Source organism: Phascolarctos cinereus, unplaced genomic scaffold (genome assembly GCF_003287225.1).
Source record: "Phascolarctos cinereus isolate Bilbo 61053 unplaced genomic scaffold, phaCin_HiC Scaffold_4;HRSCAF=312, whole genome shotgun sequence".
Taxonomy (NCBI): domain Eukaryota; kingdom Metazoa; phylum Chordata; class Mammalia; order Diprotodontia; family Phascolarctidae; genus Phascolarctos; species Phascolarctos cinereus.
Window position 1 is genome coordinate 465303546 of NW_027555847.1, and position 27007 is coordinate 465330552.

At 36.9% G+C, this 27007-nt stretch overlaps 1 protein-coding gene across 5 annotated transcripts in view; it reads left to right on the forward strand.

The window, feature by feature from the left end:
* The window catches only part of MYBL1 (MYB proto-oncogene like 1), a 57092-nt gene extending 50107 nt beyond the window's left edge, over window positions 1-6985 (forward strand). For 3 of the 5 annotated variants that reach the window (XM_021002154.2, XM_021002157.2, XM_021002156.2), the window contains exons 15-16: window positions 2699-2878; window positions 4210-6985. In XM_021002154.2, coding sequence (XP_020857813.1) covers window positions 2699-2878; window positions 4210-4338 — 309 coding nt within the window. In that variant the 3' untranslated portion in view covers window positions 4339-6985. The remainder of the gene's footprint in view (window positions 1-2698; window positions 2879-4209) is intronic. The other 2 variants (XM_021002158.2, XM_021002159.2) reach the window with 1 other exon arrangement.
* Window positions 6986-27007: the final 20022 nt, after the last annotated feature.

Genomic DNA, 27007 nt, shown 5'->3' on the forward strand with positions numbered 1-27007 from the left:
AAGAATCATCAACATGCCTATAATTTCATGTACATTTGAGATACTTGAAGCTTATTACTAACTGTAATAAAAAGCACTAAATATCACCACAGCTTTTCATTGCTTATCTCCAGGATATTAGTTGGTCTTAGGTGATCTGTCAGTGTACAAATAATGCTTACTTTTCAAAACGTGGGGAAGATAGCATTTACTTATAGAATATTTGCCAAACTTTAAGAAAGATTTAGCTTCAGTTCTTTAAGAAAGATTTAGCTTCAGTTCTTGAATCTAAAGACAAAAAAAGGAATCATTTCACACAAAAGAAATTAACTCTTTCCAACCTTACCTTACTAATTGTTACCTAAGGAATTACTTGTATATCTTCATTACTACTTACTGTAGGAGGTAAGAAGTGTCAGGCTGTGCTTGGCGGCTTTAATTCACTGTCCCTACTTCTGAGTAGGTACAAATAGCCCTGAGATATTTGCATTTCTTCTTTTCCTTCCCTCTTTTTTCCCCCTGTATTGTCAATATCCATGGAATAGAAGCACATTTTATGAAATGAGTTTCACAAAACCAAGCCTGAAGGTATACCTGTGTAGGCATTGGGATAGAGGGAGAGCTTGTTATTGTATAGTGAAGGCATGAAAAAAAAATTATCAGAGGGTTTTTTTAATGTTTTTTACCCCTTTCTCAAGTCTTTATTCAATTCCTCCAAGTGCTATGGTATGACTGTATTTTCAGATTGCAGAAAGATGAGGTAGTTTATGCAGCCACTCATTATCAGACTAAAGTAATGCCATCAGGAAATTATAAATGCTTTCATCACTTTTTTTCTGCCTGCTCTACCAAAATGCTTCTACATGCCCTGATGGAGAGGGGTTGGGAATACTATCACATGTTCTCTATAGAGGATGTTCTGTACTGTTACCTCAAGCACCTAGTCCTGGACCTCCCTCTTCTTGCATTGTACCCTTGCCCAAAAGTAAGGAAGCTTCTTTGATCTTCTTCAATGGATCTGTGGTCTCAGTGATGTGGTTACTCTCTCCAGTAATGCAGATTGTAACCATCTATATCTGCCCATCATGTGGAATTCTTGTCCATGTTCTCTCATGAATCTGCCATAGGGATCCCTACTCAGAAAGCTAATGGGGCTCTCCTTTAATTCCCTTGTATTGCATGGATATCAGTGAATCTGTTCATGTTTTTTCTTTAATATTATACCAAAACTCTGCATTCCAACCTAGAATCTCTTCTATAATACACAAGGTCACCTAGACTGTCACTGACCATTTCTACTGGTAGAGAGCTCTACTTTACAAGTCAAATCGTTCTGTTGCAGAATTGCTTCTCTCTCTCAGAAAGCTCTTCATTATGTGGAAATAACTCTCAGTAACTTCTGTTCATTGGTCCTGGTTCTGTCCTCTGACACAAATAGAGAACAAATCTATTTTTTTCTACACCACAACTCTTCAGAAGTTCTAAAGACCCATTGGTCTGGTCTTCTTTACTTCAACAGACTTAGTTTCTTCCACTGTTCCTTGTGTTTCATGATTTCCAGGCCTCTTATGAAGAGGCAGTGTAATGTAGAGAAGAGAACACTAGACTTGAAGTAAAGGGAGACCTGGGCTCAAATCCTTTTTCTGTCAGTAGTTGTGTAATAATGGGCAAATCACTTAACCTCTCTGAGTTTTGGTTTCTCCACTTGTAACATTGGGATATTAATGCCTGTAGTATTTACTAGAGTTTCTATGAGTATCAAATGAGGTAATGATTACATATTAATTGTAAGCCTTAAAGTATGACATAAATGTCATCTGCTGTAATTTTAGCTTTCCTTATCTGTAGGGTTACATTATTCCGGTTGGTCAGTGTCCCTCTTAAAATATGATACCCACAATATAATATTCCGTATGTAGTCCGACCACAGTGACTATTATATTCCTTGAATCCCTAATTTAAATATTGTGCTAGTACTCATGCAACCTAGGATTATGTTAGCTTTTTGAGAAGCCAGAGTTGACTTTTACACTGTCTAGGTCTTTTTCATTTGAACTGCTGTTAAGCCATATTTTTCTGGTTTAAAATAAAACCTAAATGGAAGACTATACCTTTATCCATTGTATAATCTTTGTTTTTCTAGCTTAGAGGAATGTTTTAAAATTTTGATTCTGTCATCTGACACATTAGCTATGCCTCTTTCCTAACTTTGTATCATTCGCAAACTTGATGAACAATAGTATTAGGTAATTTGGAATGATTAACTTTATAGCAAGAATAAGGAGATTCTTACTGCATTGTGAAGTGCTGGGGTTTTTTGTTTTTTATTTTAGGCCAGATCCGTAGGGAAAAATATTTATCTCAGCCTTGCTTTAGAGTCATATGTATAGTATAGATGATTGACTTTTTTCTTTTTTTTTTTTTAAGTGGCCGTTACTGCTTATATTTGTGTATTTTTTTGGTGACATTTTTCATGGTTAGAGTAAAATGCTGCTAGAATGACAGTTCTCAAAAGCTATAAATTTCAATGCTTTTCTCGTCTCCATCTCTGAAACCTTTGTTTAATTCTTATCAATTATTCTTCTTTAATATCATAGACAGAGCTTTCTTGGGAAAGGAGTAAATCCACTTCAAGCTCAAATTTTATATTTTATTCCCTTTAAAAATTTTAATTAGTTGTAGGTATTTTATTTTCATTTCTCCTTTTTCCCCCTTTTAGTCAGAAAATATCTTTACAACATCTTTATTAATGATACCATTATTGGAAATACATGACAACAGGTGCAACCTGACACCAGAAAAACAAGATATAAATTCAGCCAACAAAACATACACACTTACTAAAAAGAAACCAAATCCTAGCACTTCCAAAGGTGTCAAATTGGAAAAGTCTCTTCAGGTATGGATTTATAAAATTTTTTTAGTGATTTAAAAAATATTCAGTTATCAGCTTGGTCCTACTGGTCATGAGTTCTTTTCTTTTTAGACTGCAACCAATATAATGATCACTAAAGGATGCATTGACTGCTATTTTACAATTCAGTTTAAATCCAGATTTCAAAAAGAGAATCTGTCATTTCCAAATCTGTCTATGTAGGTTAAACAGTTTGAAATGTAACAAAGACTCTACACTGGTGGTTTTCAAGCTTCTTTGACGGATGGTACACTAAATTCATGCCTGTGCTTTTGGCACTCATCCTTCTATAACAAATGCAGCGCTGAAAGGTTGTGTGGTTGGGGGCTGTCCCAGCAACCCTGTTGCTACACGTGATTGTTCTGCTTGAGCAGTGATTGCGTGTGAGCTTCCAGCATGCAGGTCACACAACAAAACCCCTTTCTCAGCTGCAATGCAACCATAGTACAGCTGCAGATCTAGGCTAAAGCATTGTTCTTTAGGTACAACACACATTGGAAAATGTGGGCGGGCACTGAAGAGAGAAGTTTCTCTTCATGCCCGAGAGAGGCTACAGAAATAGCATCTTTCTGGATACTTAAACATTCCTTAGATATGACATTTGCAATCTGGTATACCCTGTCACCCTGTCCAGGAGTTACTCTATGTCATAATATTAGTTACACTTATTTTTGGAAGCATTTGGGAGGATTTTGTTGTTGTTGTTGTTGTTAGTAATATGCAGATAGCCATTTGAAACATAAATTTGGCTACTTGGTATATGAAAGTCTGAATATATAAAACAGATAAAACTAAGAGGTGATTATTTGCTTCATAAAAGGATCCACATGTGGTTATTTTAGATAGCAAGCCCTCAGTGCATTTTAAATTTTTTAGTACAAAAATATAATTTATCCATATTTTTTCAGGGATATCTCTGTTGCATAAATTTGTAGTGGTATGATAACCTTTGTTCTAATAAGTAAAATAAGAACTTTATGCTATTCATTATGAATTGTTATACCAGAAATCCATTATATTTTTTAAAATAATTTTTTGTCAACATTACATTCTCTGTTTGCTCATCCTTCTCTTACAAACTTCAAAACAAAGCGTGAAAAGGGATTGTGGAAGTTTCCTTTTCACACTCAAGCACAACTAATAGGAAAACGTCTTTAAGTTTTCCTAGCGTCCTGAAACTTCCCTTCCCCCAAGGGAGCTATGAATTTGACCAATATTGAAAGAATTCACTTTTAAACCTAAAATTCTGAATTGGCACAGATATATTTATTGTGGCAACTTGTTAACGTTAGTGTTATGTGTCTTTCCCTTTGTAGTCCAATTGTGAGTGGGAGGCAGTGGTTTATGGAAAGACTGAAGATCAACTTATAATGACTGAACAAGCGAGAAGATACCTGAGCACCTACACGGCAGCAAGTGGCACTTCCAGGGCACTAATACTATAATTGTCAGGACTGCTGAGGAAAAACTGCCGCTCCTTTACTATGTATTCTGCACTAAATTAGGTTGCAGTGAAATTTGTCAATGAATTGTTTTTTAAACATTTTAAAGATGGCCTTAAAATTCTTCACATCTTTTTAATAAATGTCAAGAAGGCTAAAAGCTAAACTGTTTTAGTAAGGGGGTATCAGATCAATCTTGCAGTGTTTTAAAGGATTTTAAAATTTGTTTTTAAAGAACAGTAAGAAAAGCAGCATTTGAACATGCATAAGTATACTAATAGCAAATTTTTCACATTTCATTTCCATAAAATGTTGCCTACTATCTTAATGCTCTCTTGATGCTGCAGTTTTGTTGTAGAATAGGCTATAAGTACTTAATGATTTCTGAAACCACATGGCCGGTGTGTGGGAACATGCATAGCTTGATGAAAGTACTTTGGCCTATGTGTTTATTTGCTTATGTAGCACTCTATTCTACTATGTATAAAGAAACACAGTGGAAAGAAATGTAAAAGAAGGGTAGAAAGTTGCACTACTAGTTTTTTGTATTCTTCAAAAACAGTGAAATTAACTACAGTGTTAAATATATTTATTTGAAAATGGTACTAGAAATAAGATGGGTTGAATAAAGGGTTTTTTCATTTTTAGTACAGAGTCAGTATTTTCTTCATAAATCTCAGAAGAGCTGAAAGCTTTGTTGAATGTATTGTACAGTATGTAGAGGCAGGAAAACTTTGTAAATTGGAAAGGAGTCTGTTTTTATAATTTATTTTCATTTTAAAGCTTAAATGTAGATATTTATATGTATACAGGGTGTCTAGAAGCCAGTGTTGTTTCCTGTTTAACAGCTATATTAAGGACAAGTTTGGACCTTGAAGTATGAAACAGTGATAAGTTATAGGCTGCAAAGAATACAAATTCTATGCTGTATGTCACATCTACCTAAATATTGCACTATGCCCTTTAAATCATGTTGGTTATAAAGTAGTTATTATAACATTTTTACTAAATTATAATTTAACTTTTTCTTTTTCAATTGTATCTGAGGGTCATGTAAATTAGCATCATAATTTGTACATGTGTTTTAAAATTGAGCATTTTATTTTGTTAAAACACACAATATAGCACCATGGTCCCTAACCAAGTCTTATCTGCACTTAGAAGTTTATTATATTTACTTAGCATTTTCAAAAATAGAGCAAATATTATTCTCTTATTTATACAGAAAAATTTTTGTCCTTTTATAAAACTTTGGTGTTTTCTCTACAGGTTACAACAGTTGCTTCAGTTGCCTGTTTTAGGTATTTGCACTTATTTTCTTTTTGAAGGAATGTCTTGGTTTGCTTTTGTTGTAGAGATTTTATGTAGTTAATTCCTTGTAGAGTATAATGGTGTGCTGTCAACTTACACTGACAGGTAAATAGAATTGTACACTGTAGTTTTAGTTATTTATAATTAACACACTCTCTCCCTCTCCACTCCTGAAGTGTGCTGCTATAGAGAATAGCAGAATCAGCTTGCTGCTATGAGAGACGGAAAGAGCAACCACCATATGCACTGTGTGTAAAGATAAAATCAAATGATGGCAGGTTCTCAAGTTAACTTCATGGGATCAACCATTACCAGGCAAATTCTTGCTGAACTGATACTCTCATATCCTAAGAGTTGAGCTTTTCAGGTTATCATCCTGAAATATGAAAATAATATAGTGGCTTAAAAGAAAGAAGCAACAGCTCCAGGGTCTGTCGTCTGTTTTTATGTTAGATAGGAATTGGAATATCAAAAGTTTGAATTTGTAGCTACTGTCCAGTAGACCTAAAAGGATCTCAAACTATTCAAATCTGAGTCACTTTGGCCCTCCCCAGTTTTTGTATACTGTAATGAGAAGTGCAGAAAATATACAGTATTAAAATTATGCTTTGTTGATATCAAATCGGGCAACCAGTTTGAACCTCCTTAGCAACGTCTGTTGGGGGTGTTAATTCCTTGCTAATTAATGGACTTCTTGCAGAAGTTACACTCTGAAAAACAAATTGACATGCAAAATTATAAAGTATCATTTCATTTACAGTGAGCTAGTGGCACATAATGGGCAAAGGATTGATCTTTCTTTTTGAAGCCCATAGCTAATATGGGTGCACATAGTCTCAAATCACCAAAGTCTGTTATATAGAAAGATCTGCTTTTTTTTTAAATAAAAGATTTCTTCTTTTTGAACATTAATCCCAAATTTTTATGTATTCCAGATTTTATAAACCTAGGTTTACTGTACATAGCATATGTTAGGGTTGGTATTGGTTGAGCCCTTTAGCTAACTGCTTTTGTTGCTTTTGCAAGAAGATGTCAATATTTAACATATCAGACATTTTAAGTCACCTTTTTACTGTTCTGTTATATGTGTGCATTATAATTTTTCAGGATGTTGTAAACAACCTTGATATACACGTAGCAGCCAAACTTGCATGGAAACGGACTATGCATATAAAATATTCCATCTTGCCTTTGGGTTTTGACATTAATGTACAACAGTTACATCCCCCAAGTTGAGTTTTTTGTTGTACTGGAAAAATACTTTTCCATTGTAAGAGAATCTTGCATATAATGCTGATTTATGTTAACATCCAAAATAAAACATCTGTGTACAAGCTGACTTGAAATTTTCTTTTGTTAGAGGAAGTACTCTTTTGTATGTGATGGTATTGGTTGCACTAAAAAGACATGTTAAAAAATATATTATCTGACTATTTGTTAGGACACAACCATAATTGTTCAGAACAACCATCAGTGTCATAATATATTGGATATCAACTCTTTGTGTGAAATTAGTTTTGCCATCGCACTCCTGCTTGGTTTTCCTACCTTTTGGGAGGGATGATAGGACTGTCAACAAATCAGATATCCTCGTTTCAGTGCAATTTCCTTGGATGCCTAGAGGCACTTTCCATTGTGTAATATCTCAGCTTTTTTTTTTCTGCTTGTGAGACAAAAAAGACATGAGCATTTAAAGTTAGCTACCTACTAGTAATGAGATCCCATCTAAACTTAATGAGAATGTTGCTCTGGGACAGCAAACACTACTATCGATGGTATCATAATCCTATATGGCTTAAATCGTGGACTATACAATCTCGTAAGAGTCAAAATTGTGGGTAATCCAAATGGTCATGGATAGGCACATAGTGGACAGCAATAGTCTATAGTATGTAACCAATAAAGATGCAAATAGTGGTATAAATGAGTAGGCAACAACTTTGAAATAAAAGTAGTAGAAATTACAGAGAGCTTATTGATAGAACATAAGATTTTGCCCTGCCATTAAATGTTATAGATGCCTGAATTCCTAGAGGAAAAGTATCATGAAATTTGCATATAATCAGGAATTGCTGAATCAGAATCTTATTGTTTCTGCCTGTCAGAGGTTTAATCATCAATTTGAGGGTCATGACATACTTTCTTCCATAGAACTCATATTTATAGCTTGTTTGATCCAGGATGTTTCCTCAAAAGATTTGCTAGCCTCCCCAAAAAAAGCTGAATTAGGCACATTTTCTAATTCTGGAAAAACCATATAGAAAGAAAATAAGAGAAATAATAAAACATAACACTTTTCCACTCTGCAAAAACAATGCTAATTGAACGTTTTTAAAATTCTCTCTAAGCCCTTTGTATAGTCTGTTTTAAGCTCTAGGTGTGATTTCTGAACTATTTTTGTGTTCTTATCATTCTAGCTTTCTGTTCTCTATTTCATCAAGTATTACTTTCCTCCTTCCCCCACCTCTCTCTGTCTCTTTGTCTGTCTGCCTGTCTCTCTCTCTCTCTCTCTCTCTCACACACACACACACACACAGCCAGAATATGATTGAGCACCATGCAAAGAAGCTGTCATAACATAGGCATTTCTTCTATAATGGTGTGGGAAAATTGAGTCATAACTCAGAAGTTCAAAAAAATCAAGGGTGTCAGTAAGGCTACCTAATAAAGTAACATTCAAACTGTAAAAATATTGATAGAGAAGGTTGATACATAATGATGAAGTGAAAATAATAGAACAATTCTATTTTTATATGCCAACTTGACAATTCAATATAAGAAAGATTAATGGCAATGCAAACTAAAAGATAGTGGAGACTTAAACACTCAATATGACAACTTTAGTACAAATATCAACAATGAAGAAGTTGCTGCAAAATGAACAAAGTAAGTTAAACTTAGCAAAAATGGAAAATGAAAGAACAATTGGATTGATATAACCAGGAGGGCTGTATTTTCAAAAAGACCAATAACATGAAACAGTACAAAAAAGTTGACAAAAATTATATATTTAAATTTTATTGTTGATGTCTTCAAATCAACAAAATTATAAATGAAATAGAAATCAACAAACATCCAATGCAATGTTACAATGAATTCCAACTATAATAAAAATATGCCAAATCTATTAAAATATGGAAGAAAGTATAATTACATTTTTTCAATTGTGAATAGAAGATGACCTTTGTTAAGTAAAAGAAATTAAGGATACAATACATGTGCTTGATTATATAAAAATAAAATTTTCCTTACAACAAAAAATACATTCAAAAGAAAATAACTGGGAAAAATGGTGATAAGAAAAAGCTTGATATTTAAGATGTATAAGAAATTAAAAATATTAAAAGACAATTCCTAGTTTCTAGCATCTAAAAATGGTCAAAGAATATATTAGGAATACATAAGCACAAATTGTTAATTTAAAAAAATGTTCAGTAATCAGCACAGATGCAAACTAAAGTAATTTTGAGGTCCCATCTCCAACTTGTCAAATTGGCAAAAGTGAATTAGAAGCAATTAAATTGGATTCTGGCAAGGTTGTGTAGAAATAGGCACATTTCATTGCTAGTAGAATTGAGAACTAGTAAAATCTTTTTGTAGAGTAAGCCCATAGTTTGCAGCCAAAGTTTAAAAAAATCACACCAATACAATAATCCATTAATTCCAATGTTGGAGATATATCCTGAAAGTATTTTTAAAAAGAAAAAGTTGTTTATGGCAATATTAGTAATTGTAAAAACTGGAAGCAACTTAAATATCCAGCAAATAGGGTAAGGAGTAAATTGTAGTAAGTTAATACGGTGTGATCCTAAAATATAATTACATCAGATAATCAGGAAGAATATAAAGAAATTTGGAAAGCCCTTATGAGCCCTCAGTGTAGCTATGAATTGACCAACTGTTCTGGAAAACATTTTGTAACTATATCCCCAAAGTCACAATTGTATATACCCTATGACCTAGCAATAACACTATTAGACATATACTCAAAGAGGCTGAAGATAGAGAGGTAAGAGAACTGCATATATAAAAATGATAGTAAACCTTTTGTTGCAGCAAAGACTAGAAACACAACACCCATCACGTGGGGAGTGACTGCACAAATTACGGCTAGATTGTAGGCTCATTACCATTACTTCCTCTACCCACTCATCTAGATCCTTTGTAGTCTGGTTTCTGACCTCATCACTCATCTGTAATTGCTCTCTCCAAAATTGCCAATGATTTCTTAATTGCCAGACTGGAGGATGTCTTCTCAATCTTCATCCTTCTTGACTTCTTGGCAGCATTCAATAGTACTAACCACCCTCTCTCCACACTTTCTCCTCTTTGGGTTTTTTGTGATAGTTTTCTCCTGTTTCTCCTCCTACCTTTCTGACTGTTCCTTAATCTTCTTTGTTTGGTCATCATCCATGTTATATTCACAAATCGTGGGTGTTCCCCAAAGCTCTGTCCTCAGCTGTCTTCTCTACATTCTTAACCTGGTGAACTTGTTAGCTCCTTGGGTTCTGATGATCATCTTATGTTTATGACTTCAAGACTCACACAACTAATAAGTCTGAGGCTGAATTTGAACTCAGGAATATGAGTCTTTCTGACTCTAGGCCCAGCACTCTGTCCCATCTAGCTGCCTCAAATAATTGTTTTAGCATCCAAAATAACAGTAATGGGTCTATTGGTTAAGTGAATGACTGAATGATGATTGTTTAACATGCTTTGCTCTTCAATACTACCTGCTAATTACAAAGTTCTTAGTTTCATATGTAATCCTCTTTTTTTGTATTTTGTGCAGTTAAATGTTTGTGTTTGTTGATAATTAAGGTCATAATAAAATATAAAATGAAAAAACAAAGCCCTCTATGGAATAATGCAAAGGAGAAAGTGCAGTACCAGAAGAGAGTGTACACTAGAATGCAGAAAAGGAAAAGTGGATGGAAATGAATGCACAGAGAAACCCAATGGAAACTCATGGAGTGAATGATAAATTATTATAACATTTAACATATTGAAATTAATTTTAATAGTAACAACTTATTTAAATAGTGGCAAAACAAGTTTAATTGATTTTGTTTACATTTAATGTTAAATTCATAATCAATCATATGCATCTGAAAAAACCCTCCCTACTGAATGAGTTCTTCCTTTCACCCCTTTCCTATTGGGTTTAACACGTTGTCAAGGGTTGTATGTTCACTTTTTAATGTACATATCTAGTCATGCAGGTGTAAAATGAAGACATCTAGAGCCCAATTGATACTAATATGAGTGTCAAGACATTTTAGCCGTAATTTGGGGAAAATACTGAATTAAATACATTTTAGATTTGACTTTTAGAACTTTATCCAGGGGCAGCTAGGTGACGCAGTGGTTAGAGCACCAGCCCTGAAGTCAGGAGGACCTGAGTTCAAATGTAACCTCAGACTAAACACTTGACACTTACTAGCTGTGTGACTCTGGGCAAGTCACTTAACCCCAATTGCCTAAAAAAAATTACTTTATCCAATATTTTTCATATAAATAGCTGCTTTTTAAAATCTACCCATGGAGGATCGTACACCTCTCTTGTGGCCAAAGTGTTGCCTGGAGATAGCCTGTAGAAATCTTTGGGAATGAAATTTACAATATGGAGGAAATGTGGCTTAGTGAATGAATGAATGAATGAATGAATGAATGATGATGAATTTTTAAATATTTAATTAGTGCTTACTATCTGTAAAGTGATAGGGTTACAAATAGGAAACTAAACAGTCCAGGGGGAAACATACAAAGCAAATTTCAGCTTCAAGTCAGATGGCTCTATGGTCTGTAGAGTACATTGATAAAGCAGATGGTAATGAATCACTTTAAAGTAGTTACCATTGATTATACTATATCTCTTTTTGCTACTGACACATTTAACAATACCAGTGGATATGGTATTGGACTTAAGCAGGGGTCCTGGGTTTGTTCTTGGGTACTTAGTAGCTGTGTGACTTTAGACACATCACTTTTAATTTTTCTGATCATCAGCTTCCTCATCTGTTAAAATGAGATTATAATATTGATGTTGTTTGCCTCTTAGACAAATGAGAAGTAGATATTTATAAACCTAAAAGTGCTATATAAATATGACCTTTTCTTGACAAGATTCTTGGTGACTTCTCAAAGGTATAGAGAACTTGGTTTGTATGTTGTTCTACATTGGATTTACCCACAGTGATTTGTAAAGAACAATTCAATAGGGGTGGGTAAATCCTCTTGATGAATAATAGGCCCATCAGAGGTCAGCCATATGCAGTATGCTCATTCAGTGGGGCATGAAATAAACACATTTACAGGCTTTTGTTGAATAGACATGCTGGCTTTTGGAGCAAATCCATATGAGACTGCTCAAAGCTACAACCTGAAAATTTATTAATAGCCCTTCTGTTCACCATCTCCATCTTTTCATAATCCTTATTTCCCTTTGACCAAAGGAGAGGTTCCAAACTTTTTTTCCTATTGGCACAAAACATCAAAAAATAAAGTTTCTTAGTGTTGCTTTAAAAAAACCCCCAATAATTGTGAGGTAATGCATTCAGAAGTGCTGGATAAGGGCTTATATATATATATATATATATATATATATATATATATATATATATAAGATCTAAAAGATCTCTATTTTGTAACTAGAACAGAGAATGAAGGTAACAGCAGTGGGTAAACAGAAGGGATTGTCATCCACAAGCAGTGCAAACACATAGCCTTGGTTGCTAGGCAGAGTAAGACACACAAATTTTCTTTCTGAACATTTTTTATACTTTTGTATAAGGATCCTGGGAAAATGGGCTAAATCTGTATGGTTTGTTGTTGTTGCTGTTGTCATTCAGACCTATGATTTCAATGGTATGGGGAACTCCCAGTATGGAGCACCTCTCTCTTAGGCAGATAAGCAACTCACCTATTGTCTGGGTGGGTCACTGAGGTTAAGTGATTTGCCCAAGGTGACACATTATGTGTCAAATGTAGAAGTCTTCCTGACTCCACAGCATATTCTCTGTTATGTCATGCTGCCTGTCAACAAACTGCACATATTGAAAAGACTGTTTATTAAAAAAATTTTTTTTCTATTGGAAGTTTTTTTTTTAAAATTAGGTCGTGAGGGGAGGGAAAGAGGTGCTGAGAGTTGCTGATAGCATAGGAGAGCATGTCAGTACTAAAGGAAAATGAGGGTGTGATCATATGAATATGTGTGAGAGTGTGTGAAAGAGGGTGGGGGAGGGGACAGGAGGTACAGTATAGCTCTTGAGCATCCATCAGATTTCTGCCAGCTGTAAATGTCAATCTATCTTACCCTTTTGCAAATAGTATCAAGAGGGGTATAGGCAGAAACTGACATGGACTGATATCCATACATTGATGTCCCTTAAACACCCTGGCCTTCCAAATCATTCCTTAGGTTCACTTCAGTCACCTATTGAGGGTGGTCAGACCTTGGAGCTCAACCTGGCCTATGATTGTGCCATCACTATAATCTTGAATTCTGAGATTTCCCTCTTTGATCATAATCTCCGAGTTCTTCCATCTTGCTCTCTGTCTTGATTCAGTTTAATTCAATAAGCATTTCTCGAACTAAATGACCTTTGAGGTTCCTTCCATTTTTAAGTCTAGAAGCCCATGTTCTATTAAGTGCCCACTATGTGCAAAATGGAGACACAAGTCTTTCCCTCAAGAAACTTAAAGTTTCTTCAGGAGCGGAGGAATTGGAGTGGGATTGAGTACAACAAATACACATACAAAGTTTGTATACACGAATACAATGTAATTTTACCCCCTATTTAACCAATTCTTCATCTTCATTGAGAGAGCTGGTCTCTCTGATACTCTCTGGTCTCTCAATCTCTTACCCTTGCTCTGCCCTTAATTTCCTCTCTTCAGTTTTGATGTTCAGGACCATATTACACTCCAGCCCCCTGCCTCCCTGTCTTTTAAAATCAGTACCCTTCCAATTCCCAACTCTGGATCACCCTTAGCACCTGTATCCTTTGTTCCTACTCCTGGACTGCTGAACTCTTCAAATAATGTCATACACCTATGATTGATTGAAGTCCACTACAAATTCATGTTACAGTAACTAATCTCAACTGGGCCTTCACTAATATATGGTAATCCTTTAATTATTCCTACACATTAGTTAATTAAATTTAATTAATTATTCTCTATCCTGATCCCTTCAATGGCCATTCCAAACCTCTCTTCTCATGCCTTTTACAGATTTAAAAGATGTTTTGGAGGTAGAAGATAAGGCTTGGCAATGGATTAGATGGGGGCAAGGGTGAAGGAGAGAAAAGAGTCAAAAAAAGACAAAGTCAAAAAGATTACCTGGAGGATGGTAGTGCCTTCAAGAGAAATAGAAAATTTTGGAGGAGGGGCAGGTTTAGTGGGAAAGAAATGAGTACCATTTCAGATATATTGAATATGAGATGCCAAGGGGACAGCTAAGTAAAAATGTTCAACAGGTCATTGGTGATGTAGGACTGGGACTCGGGAGAAAATGTTTTTAAAAATTCTTGCTCAGATAGATGACCTCTAAGGCCCATCCTCAATGATTATGTGATATTTATAGGCAGTGAGGAAGGAGCTGATTGATTGTGAGAAAGTGATGAGAGATTACAGTAAGCTGCTAGAATGGAGGGAAGTAATCATAGTTGGCCTTGGCAAGGAAAAGGGGCACTTCTTTCTCTGAGACTGGAGCAAATGAGGAAAGGATAAGTGACAATGAGGGGAGGTTTTCCATAGTAGAATAGGAGAGATGAGGGAGCCATCATGCATGGCCTCAATAAAGTAGATGATGTCATCTATTAAGAGAGACAGGAAGATGGGATTGGAGGATTAAAAATTTAAATTCAGCTCAGATGTCTCCTCCTGCAAGTAGTCTTCCTTATTCTCCTAGTTGTTTTTAATAGAATTTCTTTCTCCCCCTGAAATTATACTGTTTCCTTCTCTATGTTCATGTTATATCCCTTCTAGAATTTAAGTTCCTTAATAGCAAGATCTATTTTTTCTTGATTTTTGCATTCTCAGCACCTAAAACAGTGCCTGACTCATACTAGTCACTTAACAAAATGTTTACTGAATTGAATTGGATTTCACAAGTTTTCAGTGGGCGAACCAAATTGAGAACACACAATCTCAAATTTCTATGAGATGATCCATCACACTCTGCAATGTTGACTATTCTGATGGCTGCATTTGATACTGATTATTAGCATTCTGATAAGGCTAACTCTAATTTACCACTTCACATGTGTTGTACAGGACGGGGAATAAATAGGGGGAAAAGCCTTCTAATTTGATTCAAATCAACAAATAGTTATTAAACACAATGTGTCAAGCTGTATGTTGGCACTAGGCATACAAATATGAAAAATGATATTCCCTAGGCTCAAGGAACTTGAAAGACAATGTTATTTTTCATGACGATTTCATTGTAGAAAGTAAAATCATTAAACTAATCCTAGTGGGCTGCCAAAATAAATGTAGACACTAAACTACAGATTTCGGTAATTTTTACATTTTTATTTTTATATTCTGAACTTAAGTACCCAAAAAAGAGAGAGCAATTCCATATGTACAGTAGAACACCAAAATGAGGATTCTATGTGAAACCATTAATCTCCATTTACACACACCAAAAAAAATCTTTAAAAAAAAGTATATCATAAATTCTATGTGCTATTTTCCAAACTGTCTCTGTCTGCTCTTTTTTGTTTGCTTCTGTGTATTTATGTTACAATAACCCTCTCTTTTTTGGAATCATTCTTGCCAATTTCTCTACCCTTTATGTCCACCTCACAATTAATGGAGAGAAAGGAAAAACAAACAACCTTTGTAACCAGTAAGCATAGTCAAGCAAAACAAATATATAGAGTGACCATATTCAAAAATGTATGCCTTTCTCTGCCCTTAGTGTTTAGGTAATTTTTTTGATCTATTTAAAAATGTTTATTTATTTTTTCTAACATTTTGAGTTCTAGGCTATCTCCATCCCTCCTATCCCCACACTACAGAAGGCCACCATTTCACACAAACACAGACACAGACACACAGGCACACACACATAGACATACGGACACACATACACATAAAACCATACTATGCATACTTCTAGTTATTGGTTCTTTCTCTGGAGATGGCATAACATCTTCCTTCATAGGTCATGTATAGTTGATTTGAATGTTTATAATGCATGGAATAGCTTAGTCATTCAGTTTTTCTTCAAACAATATTGAAACTAACATGCCCTTGGTTCTGTTCTTTTCATTCTTCATAATTTCATGTAAATCTTTCCATCTTTTTCTAAAATCAACCAGCTCATCATTTCTGACAGCACAGTCATGCCCTCAAATCATATGCCACAACTTGTTTAGCCATTCCCCAACTGAGAGACATCCCTTCAATGTCTAGTTCTTTGCCACCATAAAAAGAACTGCTATAAATATTTTACAAAATGCAGGTTCTTTTCTTTTTCCCTCATCACCCTGTGAAACAGACCTAATAGCGGCATTGCTGGGTCAAAGGATATATACGTGGTTTTATAACTCTTTGGGCATAATTCCAAACTGTTCTCCAAAATGGTTGGATCAGTTCACAATTCCACCAATAGTGATTAGTGTTCCAATTTTTGCACATCAGCTCCAACATGTCATTTTCCCCTTTTATTATTTTAGCCAACCAGATAGGTGTGAGATAGTTTCTCAAGCTGTTTTAATTTGCATTTCTCTAATCAATAATGATTTAGAACATTTTTTTCATGACAACATATAGCTTTGATTTCTTCATCCAAAAACTGCTTGTTCATATCCTTTGACCATTTACCAATTGGGGAATGACTCATAGTCTTATAAATTTGACAAATTCTCTTTATATTGAGATATGAGATCTTTGTCCAAGAAACTGCCTATGGAATTTGTCCTCCAGTTTCCTGTTTTTCTTCTGATCTTGGCTACGTTGGTTTTACTTGTACAAAACCTTTTAAATTTACTGTAATCAAAATGATCTATTTTATACTTTACAATGTTCTCTGTCTCTTTCTTCTCCTATCCATAAATCTAATAGGCAATATGTTCCAGGTTCTTCTAATTATATATCCCTTTATGTCTAGGTCGTGTATTCATTTTTATCTTATCTTGATAAATGGTGTAAGATATTGGTCTATACCTAGTTTTTGCCAGACTGCTTTCCAGTTTTTCTGACAATTTTTTTTTTACCAAATAGTGAATTCTTATCTCCAAAGCCTAAATCCTTACATTTATCAAACAAAAGGTTACTGTAATAATTTACACTGTGTATTATATGTCTACTCTGTTCCACTGATCCTCTTCTCTATTTTTTAGCCAATACTAGATAGTTTTGATAATTACTGCCCTGTAATACAGTTCAAGATCTGGTATAGCTAGACTTCTTTCTTTTACATTTTTTTTTCATAAATTCCTTTGATATTCTTGTCGTTTTGCTCTTCCAAATGAATTTTGTCATTATTTTTTCTACCTCAGTAAAATAATTTTTTTTGTACTTTAATCAGGATGGCACTGAATAAGTAGGTTAGTTTAGGTACAATTGTCATTTTTATTATATTGACAAGGCCCATCCATGAACAATTAATATTTCTTTAATTATTTAAATCTGACTTTATTTGAATAAAAAGTGTTTTATAATTATGTTCATATGGTTCCTGGGTTTGTCTTGGCAGGTATACTCTCAGGCATTTTATATTGTTTATGGCTATTTTAAGTTAAATATCTCTTACTATCTCTTCTTGTAGGGCTTTATAGGTGATATATAAAAATAATGATGATTTATGTGGGTTTATTTTATATCCTGCTACTTTACTAATAATAATTGTTTCAATTAACTTTTTAGTTGAATCTGTAGGATTTTTTGAGTATACCATCATTTCATCTGCAGAGATAGTTTTATTATCTCATTGCCCATTCTGATTCCTTCAATTTCTTTTTTTCTCTTATTGCTATTGCTAGCATTTCTAGTACAATATTAAATAATATTCATGATAATAAGCATCCTTGATCTTATTGGGAAGGCTTCTGGCTTATCCCTGATATAGATAATGCTTGCCAATGGTTTTAGATAGTTGCATCTTACCATTTTAAGGAAAAATCCATTTATACTTATGCTTTCAAGTGTTTTTATGTGTTCAGGTAATTTTTCACATGCTCATGCATGTAGGCATTTCCTCCTCTGGAAAATGAGACATGAGATAATCCCTTCCAGTACTAAAATTTCGTAATGCTATATGATTCTAGCAGGAACACATATGCATCCCAACACAGGATAATATAAAATGGCTCTGGGTTTGGGGTAGGTTAGAGGAATGGAGACTATCTCCTGTACCAAGCAAGCTGTGTGAGTAAATTACATACCAATCCTTCAAGAAGTTTGTCACTGTTAGAATGGAAAAGAGCTGCCCTTTCCACCCATTTCCTTATGTTGAAGGTGTACCTTAAAATGCTGCTTGCTATGCAGTGCAAAAGTAAGCAAGCATGCTGGGAAACCCAGTACTGCCATGGAGATGCTTGGCAGAGCATCGCAACAGTACTCACCTCTCAGTTCTTTTTGAGTAGGTAAGGAGACTGATTTTACAGAATTAAGAGGATAAGACTATGGCAGCTTACAGCAACATGAAGTGGGGGCCATTGAAGCAATGGCAGTGTCTTTGTAGAATCTGTGGGTAAAATGAAGTAGATCAGCAATTTTTCACCTTTTTTTTTTCTTGGCAAGCACAGACAGAAAAGACTTGCCATTTATACTGAACAAAGAGAACCAATTGGGAAAATAGATGTCAGCTATCATCTCATTCAGTGGAATTCTGTCTTTCATTTCGTAACTTAATTTCCCACTTTTTGAGATTTCCATTTACTCTCTCCTGAAAGAAGGCACTAAAGTCAATAAGCTCAAGAAAATTAACAACTTCTGTAAGAACCACAGGAACATATAAGGACATCACAAAACCAAATCATAACACTTGTCCAGACCAAAAAAAGGGGAAAACAAAAGGAATTAAGTCACTCTATTGTTTGGATAATAATACAGGGCATCAAGTATTATTATTGTCTCCATCCAGGGAACAATATTACTGAACCACATACCAGTCATGAGTTTTGTCCTAACAAGTCCCATGGATACCTATGAGGTCAAATTTGCCTTCTTGAATGAGGCTCCAGTTCATTTAGCTTGTTGGTCAGTCAGTCAACTAGCTTTTATTAAGTGCCCACTATAAGCCAGGCAGGGTAGCTAGGTGGTACAGTGGATAGAGCACTGGTGTTGGAATCAGGAAGACTCTTTTTCCTGAGTTCAAATCTGGCCTTAGACATTTATTAGCTGTAGGACTCTGGGGAACTTTACTTAACCCTGTTTTTCTCAGTTTCCTCATCTACAAAATGAGCTAGAAAAGGAATAGCAAACCACTCCAATATCTCCGCCAAAAAAAAAAACCCAAATGGGTTCATGAAGAGTTGGATATGACTGAAACAAATGAATAACAATAAACAACAACATGTACTCTGCATTTCAGCAATAGAACCATGTGAATTTCCTCAGATTGTGTTCTATTTGCTCATTTTAGAACTTCTGTGTATCTCTTTGTTTATAAACTATGTCTCCTTTTAGAATGTGAGCAGGAACTTTGTTAAATTCAATTCCCTCAACTCTGGTGACAGAGATAACCTCATTCCTGTTCATATTAATGCATAAATGACCCACCTAATAGCAGCACTAGCTGACAATTATAGAGAGTTTTATATCTATATCTATATCTATATCTATATCTATATCTATATCTATATCTATATCTATATCTATATCTATATCTATATCTATACCTATATCTATATCTATATCTATATCTATATCTATATCTATATCTATATCTATATCTATATCTATATCTATATCTATATCTATATATATCTCTATATATCTATATCTATCTATCTATCTATCTATCTATCTATCTATCTATCTATCTATAAAAGTGCTTTGTATATATAACCTCCTGATATCTTCAAATCAACCCTAGGCACTAAAGCTTTTATTATCCCTATTTGACAGATAAAGAAACTGAGGTACCATGTGGCTAAATGATTCACCCAGCTTGTACAACTAATAAATGTTAGGGACAGTAATTGAACTAAGGTCTTTCCTGATTCTAAGTCCTATGGTCTTTCCATTATAAAACAGTTGATATAAACCAGTAAAAATTCTATTTCATGGGACTATTTTGGGATTTAGCAGCAAAAAGAGGTGACTAGGAAAGACAGATGTATGGCTGTCTTTTCTGAGCCCTGTCCTATGTCTCATTACTCTGTTTGCCAAATAAACTTCAGGAAGATAAAAAAAAAAAAGAACGTGAGCAGGACAAGTTTTTTGTTTGTTTTTGCCATTCCTTGAATCCCCAGCACTTTGCAGCAGTTCCTGACACCATGGTAAGTGCTTAATAGATACTTGTTAACCAACAGTGACTCCCAGTTGTCTTTGTCCATATAAAATAGAAATTCCTCCATTTTGTCTTGAAAACCCTTCACAATTTATCTCCAACCTATTTTTCCTAGACATTTTGTATTCTCTCTCCTCACACATTCCACATTCCAGCCAAACTTGCTTAATTCCTTATACACAACCTCTCATTTCATAGGCTGTCCCACAAGGAATGGAGTGGAAAAGCATTTATTAAGTGATTACTATGTGCTCAACACTGTAATAAGCTTTGAGGATGCACACAGGATGTCAAAACAGTCCCTGCTTTCAGAGTTCCCTTTCTAGTTGAGGGAGACAACATATATAGGGAGAAGAGTTCAGCTGTGATGATAAGGCCCAGAGGTCCTTAGGGGTCAGTATCATGGCAGATGGCAAAATCTAGTGGTGGTGTCATTCAGTTATTTTCAGCCATGACCACATTTTCTGTGATCCTGTTTGGGGTTTCTTGGCAAAGATGCCAGAGTGGTTTGCCAATTCCTTCTCCAGCTCATTTTATAGATGAGGAAACTGAGAAAAACAGGGTTAAGTAAAGTTCCCCAGAGTCATAGAGCTAATAAATGTCTAAGGCCAGATTTGAACTCAGGAAGATGAGTCTCCCTGATTCCAAGGCCAGTTCTCTATCGATTGTGCCACTTAGCTGCCCCAATTTTACTGGACACCATTTTACTGGAATGTTCTCCTTTCCCACCTCCTCATCTTGGAATCCCTGAGCTCAAGTGCCATCTCTTATAGTAGGGCTGATATTCTCAGCACTGAGTGCTCTCCCTGACCCTCTTCCTCAAAATTCTTTTGTATTTACTTTCTTTACATTTTGTGTTGACTTTCTTGCATATTGTAGTTCTCCTTAGATATCTCATTAGCATAAAAGTGAGCTGTTTTTATTTAGTTGCAGGAATAGATACCATATTGCAAAGACTGGAGATGGGGAAGCAAAAGGTGGTGGTTGGGAAATAAAGACAACCAGTGTGAGTTACTTTTTCTAGAAATTTGACAGTGAATGGGAGGAGAGAGACAGGAGAGGAGGAAGGGGCGAGGAAAGATATTTATTACCCTTTGTTCTAGGATAAGGGAGACCTGATGAAAGTTGTATGCTGAGAGGAATCAGAGAGATTATAATTGGTTGAGCAAGGTCTTGAAGGAGATGGAAGTGAATAAGCTTGCTCATACAGATGGATTGGGTTAGCTTTTGTGAAGGAGAAGGTCATCTCTTTCTCTAAAAACCTGAAGGGAGCTAGATGGCTCAGAGGGAGCTAGAAATGGGATGTGGAGTTAGGAAGAGCTGAATTCAAATCTTGCCTCAAACATTTACTAACTGTATGATCCTGGCCAAATCACCCTTTTCCTTGGTTTTGCATCTATAAAATGGGGATAATAATTGTACCTACCTCACAGGGTTGTAGTAAGGATCAAAAGAAATAATACATGTAAATAATTTTACAAACCTCAAAGCACTAAATAAATGCTAGCAATTATTATTATTGTTATTGTTATTATTATTATTTGAGGAAGGGAGTATTGGTGAGGACATTGAGAGGTTTAGGAGAATGGAGTGGTCTCACCAGTGTAGTCATTTGCCCATCTTTGCAGTAATCCATATGGTTATGTTCTAGAATCCAAGGTTGGGGAACCTGGGGCCTCCAGACCACATGTGGCCATCTAGATCCTCAAGTGTGGCCCTTCAACTGAATCCAATCCCCTTAATAAAAGGATTTGTTGTGTAAAGCTTAGACTCAGTCAAAAAGCTGAACCCAAGAACCTAGAAGGCCCCACGTGTGGCCTCTCGGCCATAGGTTCCCAACCCTTGTTCAACACCAGTCAAGGAATGTGATATGAGAATAAAGCAAAAAGGGCAATGTTTGGTAGTATTCAGTACCTAATATAATGCCTTTCATATCTCAGAAGCTCAAAAATATTTGTTGATAAGAATGAGAGTGACAAGACAGGCATATTAAAAAGAAGATATTGTTCATGAGAACAAACCCCAAAATCTGAAGTAGTTTTAGGAAGAAATGTACTAGGTTGTTTGGTAGAGGAGAAGGAGCCAGAAAGGGAGCAGCTCTCTCTCCTCTAGGCTCTGGGAGGTTTACATTATATAGGATTTAGATCAGGGTACATAAGGGTTAGCTAGATTGCTCAGTGGATAGAGTGCTGGGCCTGGAGTCATTAAGATGAGTTTCAAATCCAGCCTTAGACACTTACTAGCTGTGTGACCTTTGGCAAGTCCCATAACCTCTGTTTGCTTTAATCCAATAAAGAAGGAAATACAAAGCACTCCAGTATCTGCCAATAAAACCCCACGGACAGTATGGTCCATTGTGTCACAACTGAACAACTGATAACAACCAGCACATATGCACAGTAAAGCAATTGTGTCTAGAGGACAACTTGACCAAGGCACAAAGGTTGGGTGGATCATTACGAGTCCTGGGTATGGCAACCCCAAACAAGAATGATTTGGGTGGATCCAGGACCTGGGGGAACCCAAAATATCTTGTAGCCATCTTTAGCATTCCTAGAGTTACTGGGGTCAGGTGACATTCTGAGTGTGGACAACCTTTAATCATGTAAGACTGGATTCAAACAGTATAGTAATTTTTCCTGAACAGTACAATAAATCATCCCCCCCCCAAATACTAAAGGACAGCCATCAGGCGTGGAAACAGTTACCTTCACAGAGGTGATACCTCTGGAACCCCCAGGTCCACTGAAGAAAGGGAGAGAATAATTGAGTAAAACTATAGCAATTAGAAACCAACTTTTCTCCCTGGCTGGTCCCTCAATATTTTGTTGGCTATCTAAGGCTTTTGGAAGAAGGGCTCCCACTTCCTGAGGTCCATTCAATACAACATCTCTTGTAATCCACACTCCTCAGTGGGGAATTCCTTTTAGAAGGGACATTGACAAGCCTACAGAGAGCATATGACTTGTAGGATCGTCATAGCCTCTGACCCTCAGACCACCCGGCACCCTGAAACTGCCTTTGTTTGCAGCAATATGGCATTAACCCTTCTGGGGTGCACGAGTCCCTTCAGTCTCATCCAAATGATGAGCTACAGATGTGTCTGAAGTCTCCAACGTGTGGGAGAGCTCAGGCACACGCCTGACAGAAGTGTGCTCTGTTCCATGGCAGAGGGCCGGTGAGAGGCAACAGCAGCCTCTGTTGTACAAATTCATAAAATTCTCCTCAAAGACAAGAGGCTGGGGGTGGCTCAACGGGGCCTGACAAGGGGAAGCTGCTCTGGCAGCAGCAGGCTGGGCCGTGAGGACCGAATGTCCTCCTGCTCAGAGATAGAGTCAGCCTTTGTGTGTGCCAGACACCAGATGGGAAGCAATTAGAGATGTGACAAGCAGGTCATCTGGCAGGCACTCTATGGACCTGCTGCCACTACCACAGAATTTTAGGCGGGAAGGAGAGAGCTTTTTCTCTTAAAGAAAAATAATGTTTTTTTAAACTCTTTCCCAGTGACAGGACCTCTGGAGAAATGTCTTTTTGACTTTTGGTGGCCTCAGGAGAGGAGGTGCTGCTCCAGTGTGGCTTATTCTTCCTGGGATGAAAGCCTAACTCTCAAGCTGACTGATTTATGCCCACAAATGAGGGGGAGTTTCCATATGGCCTTTTAGAAAGTAAGGGCTAGATAGATGTTTGCACACTATTGAAATCACACAGAGCTCCAACAGAGCTATTATTGTTATTATTTTAACTCAAAGGATGCTAAGTGCTTATTTGAATGTAGAGCCAAAGCCCATCTCTGCCCAGAGGAGTTTACAAGGTACATTAGGCAGAGAGAGAGAGAGAGAGAGAGAGAGAGAGAGAGAGAAGAGAGAGAGAGAGAGAGAGAGAGAGAGAGGAAGGAGAGGAGAGAGAGGGGAGAGGGAAGAGAGAGGGAGAGGGAGAGAGGAGAGAGGAGAGAGAGAGAGAAGGGAGAGAGAAGAAGAGAGAGAGAAGAGGGAGAAGAGAAGAGAGGGGGAGAGAGAGAGGGAGAGAGAAAGAAAGGGGGGAGAGAGAAGGAGAGAGAGAGAGAGAGAGAGAGAGAGAAAGAGAGAGAGAGAGAGAGAGAGAGAGAGAGAGAAAGAGAGAGAGAGAGAGAGAGAGAGAGAGAGAGAGAGAGAGAGAGAGAGAGCATACCACACACAGAGAAAAAGGGAAAGTATGGTGGGAAGTAGAGGGAAGAGTGTGGTTTAAAAAAAAAAAAGGAGCAGGCCACACACTCACCTGCCAGAAAGAAAGAAGAAAAGAGATATCAGTGCTGAGATTCTCTTTTGGCTACTTCTGCCCTATGACTGATTGATAGGGAGACAGTCTTGGGGTCCCCCGAAGTGGATGTCTATGCAGGTAGGACAGGTCATGTGGACAGAGATACTTTACAGTTGTTGCTATTCGTCCATGCCTGATTCTGTGACTCCATTTAGGGGTTTCTTAGCAAAGATACTTGAGTGGTTTGCCATTTCCTTCTCATTTTACAGATAAGGAAACTGATACAAGCAGGATTAAGTGACTTGCCCAAGGTCACATTGCCAGTAAGTGTCTGAGGCCAGATTTGAAGTCACTTCTTAACTCTGGGCTCAGGGCTCTATCCACTGAGCCACCTAGGTGTCCCAAGAGCTGCTTATCTCTAATCAAATATCCCAAGCCTCATACCAACTTGGCGAACCAGCTCCTGACTCAGAGCATGTCTGCAGTACTGGTTGTTGTGGAGAAAATTAGGGAAAGTCATGTAGCATCAAGAGTACAAGTCTTGTTTTTAGGGCTTAAGTCAGAAGAAGCTTTGTGGGATTCTCACACCCAGCATTTTGCTGTAATGGGTAGAAGGAGGAGAAACTGCCCTGTAGAAAAGGGCCTGTTCCTGACCGGATAACAGAGAGGGTGGTGTCTAGAATCATACATATTAGAACTAGTAAGGACTTCAGAAAACTAGTTCAATCATGATTTTTCACACATGAGTAGGAAGTAGTCTATGTGGTATGATTTGAGGAAGGGCTCACGAAAAGCCCCTGCTGGTGCTCAAATACCTGCTCAATCCACTTGGTGAGCTTCCTGAAATTTTTCCATGAGTATAATCAAGTCTTTGGGTTAAGGCAAGGGTTGGCAACCACCTTCTGAGCTACACATGGCTCAGAGTAAGCAAATGATTCTAATTTTTTAAAAAAGCGAAGAAACCATAGAACTTTAGATATGGAAGGAACTTTGGAAGTTATTTAGTGCAACCTCATTTTAGTGATGGGAGAAATTAAGAGACTTTGCCTAAGGGCACATAGTTAATAAGCATCAGAGCTGGTATCGAAACGTAGGTATCTTGACTTTGGAGCCAGCCCCACAATCTTTCCACAGTAATAGGCCATCTCTGCACTTGTGGTTTAACTCTTTTCAACCAGTAAATTTGCCTGGGGCAGCTGCATGGCACTGTGGATAATGTACCTGGCCTGGAATCAGACGACTCATCTTCCTGAGTTCAAAGCCAGCCTCAGACACTTACTAAATGTGTGAGTCTAGGCAAATCACTTAACCCTGTTTGCCTCAGTTTCCTCGTCTATAAAATGAGCTGGAGAAAGGAAATGGTAAGCCATTCTAGTATCTTTGCCAAACGCAAAAGGATCTTCTCTCCTAAAAGGTTGTTAACCTTTGAATTGTGGTATGGTAGTAAGAAAGCTCCTTTTAAAATCCAAATACTATATGTTGTCTGGGAGGAGAGACTGCTATTGTTCAGTGAGGAGTCCTGGACTCCAATGCTGATATTTACTAGCTGTGTGCTTATGGGTGAGCCATGTCACCTCTCTGAGCCTTAGTTTCCCTATCTGTAAAATAGTGATAAAAACCTGTAATAGATGCCTCACACCAAGGGCTGTTGGGAGGATCAATGAGATAATGTATGAAAAAGCACTTTAAAAACCTTAAGGAGAGATATGTAAGTCTAAGTTATTCTTATGATAGAAAATCCCCTTTAGAATGCCATGTCTTTGAGAATACAGATTGTTGGGGCAGTGGATAGAGCACCGGCCCTGAAGTCAGGAGTACCTGAGTTCAAATCCAGCCTCAGACCAAACATTTCACACTTATTAGCTGTGTGACCCTGGGCAAGTCACTTAACCCCAATGCCTAAAAAAAAAAAAAAAAAAGAGAATACACATCGTTCCATTTACTGTATTTGCATTCCCAGAGTCTAGCACTGTGCCTGGCACATAGTGGCAGCTTAACAAATGCTAGTGGATTGGCTGCTGAGCACATGAACGCCTCCCCCATCCCCCCACCTCCTTAGGGCCCTAGCAGAATCATTCCCTGAGGGAATGAGACACAGTATGAGATGAGGAAAAGAAATTGGAAAGGCTCTAGAGCTTTCTAATGACGGATAGTCAAGGGGCAATAGGGTGACACGGTGGGGGGCTTGGTGGGGTGAGAGGCGTTGTAGGGCAAAGGTGACAAAAAAGAGATGGGGGAAGGGCACTCTAAAGCAATCCAACTTTTATCCAGGACCAACTGTACCTATCCTATCTCCCTTCTTCCTAACTTTCTACTTGCAGGGGTGGGGTGGAGTGGGGGTGGGGGCATGAAATGAGTCATAACCAGGATCCCAGGTGGACTTTCCACGTGTGACGCTAAATGCTTTTGTTCTCATCCTGCTTGCCCTACTTCAGACAAGGAAGTGAAAATCTTGTACAATCAGACAGGAATGATTGTTGATGCAGCTTGATTTAAACTTAGAGACTTGTAAGTTTAAAAAGCTAAGCTGCTTCAGGACTCTGAGGAGGTGCCCTGTGGGCAGGTGCTAGGTATGTATCTCATAATTTTTCAACTTGGTAGTCATAGCATCTTCCCAGAATGACCCCCAGTCCTGCCTGCACCTTCCCAAAT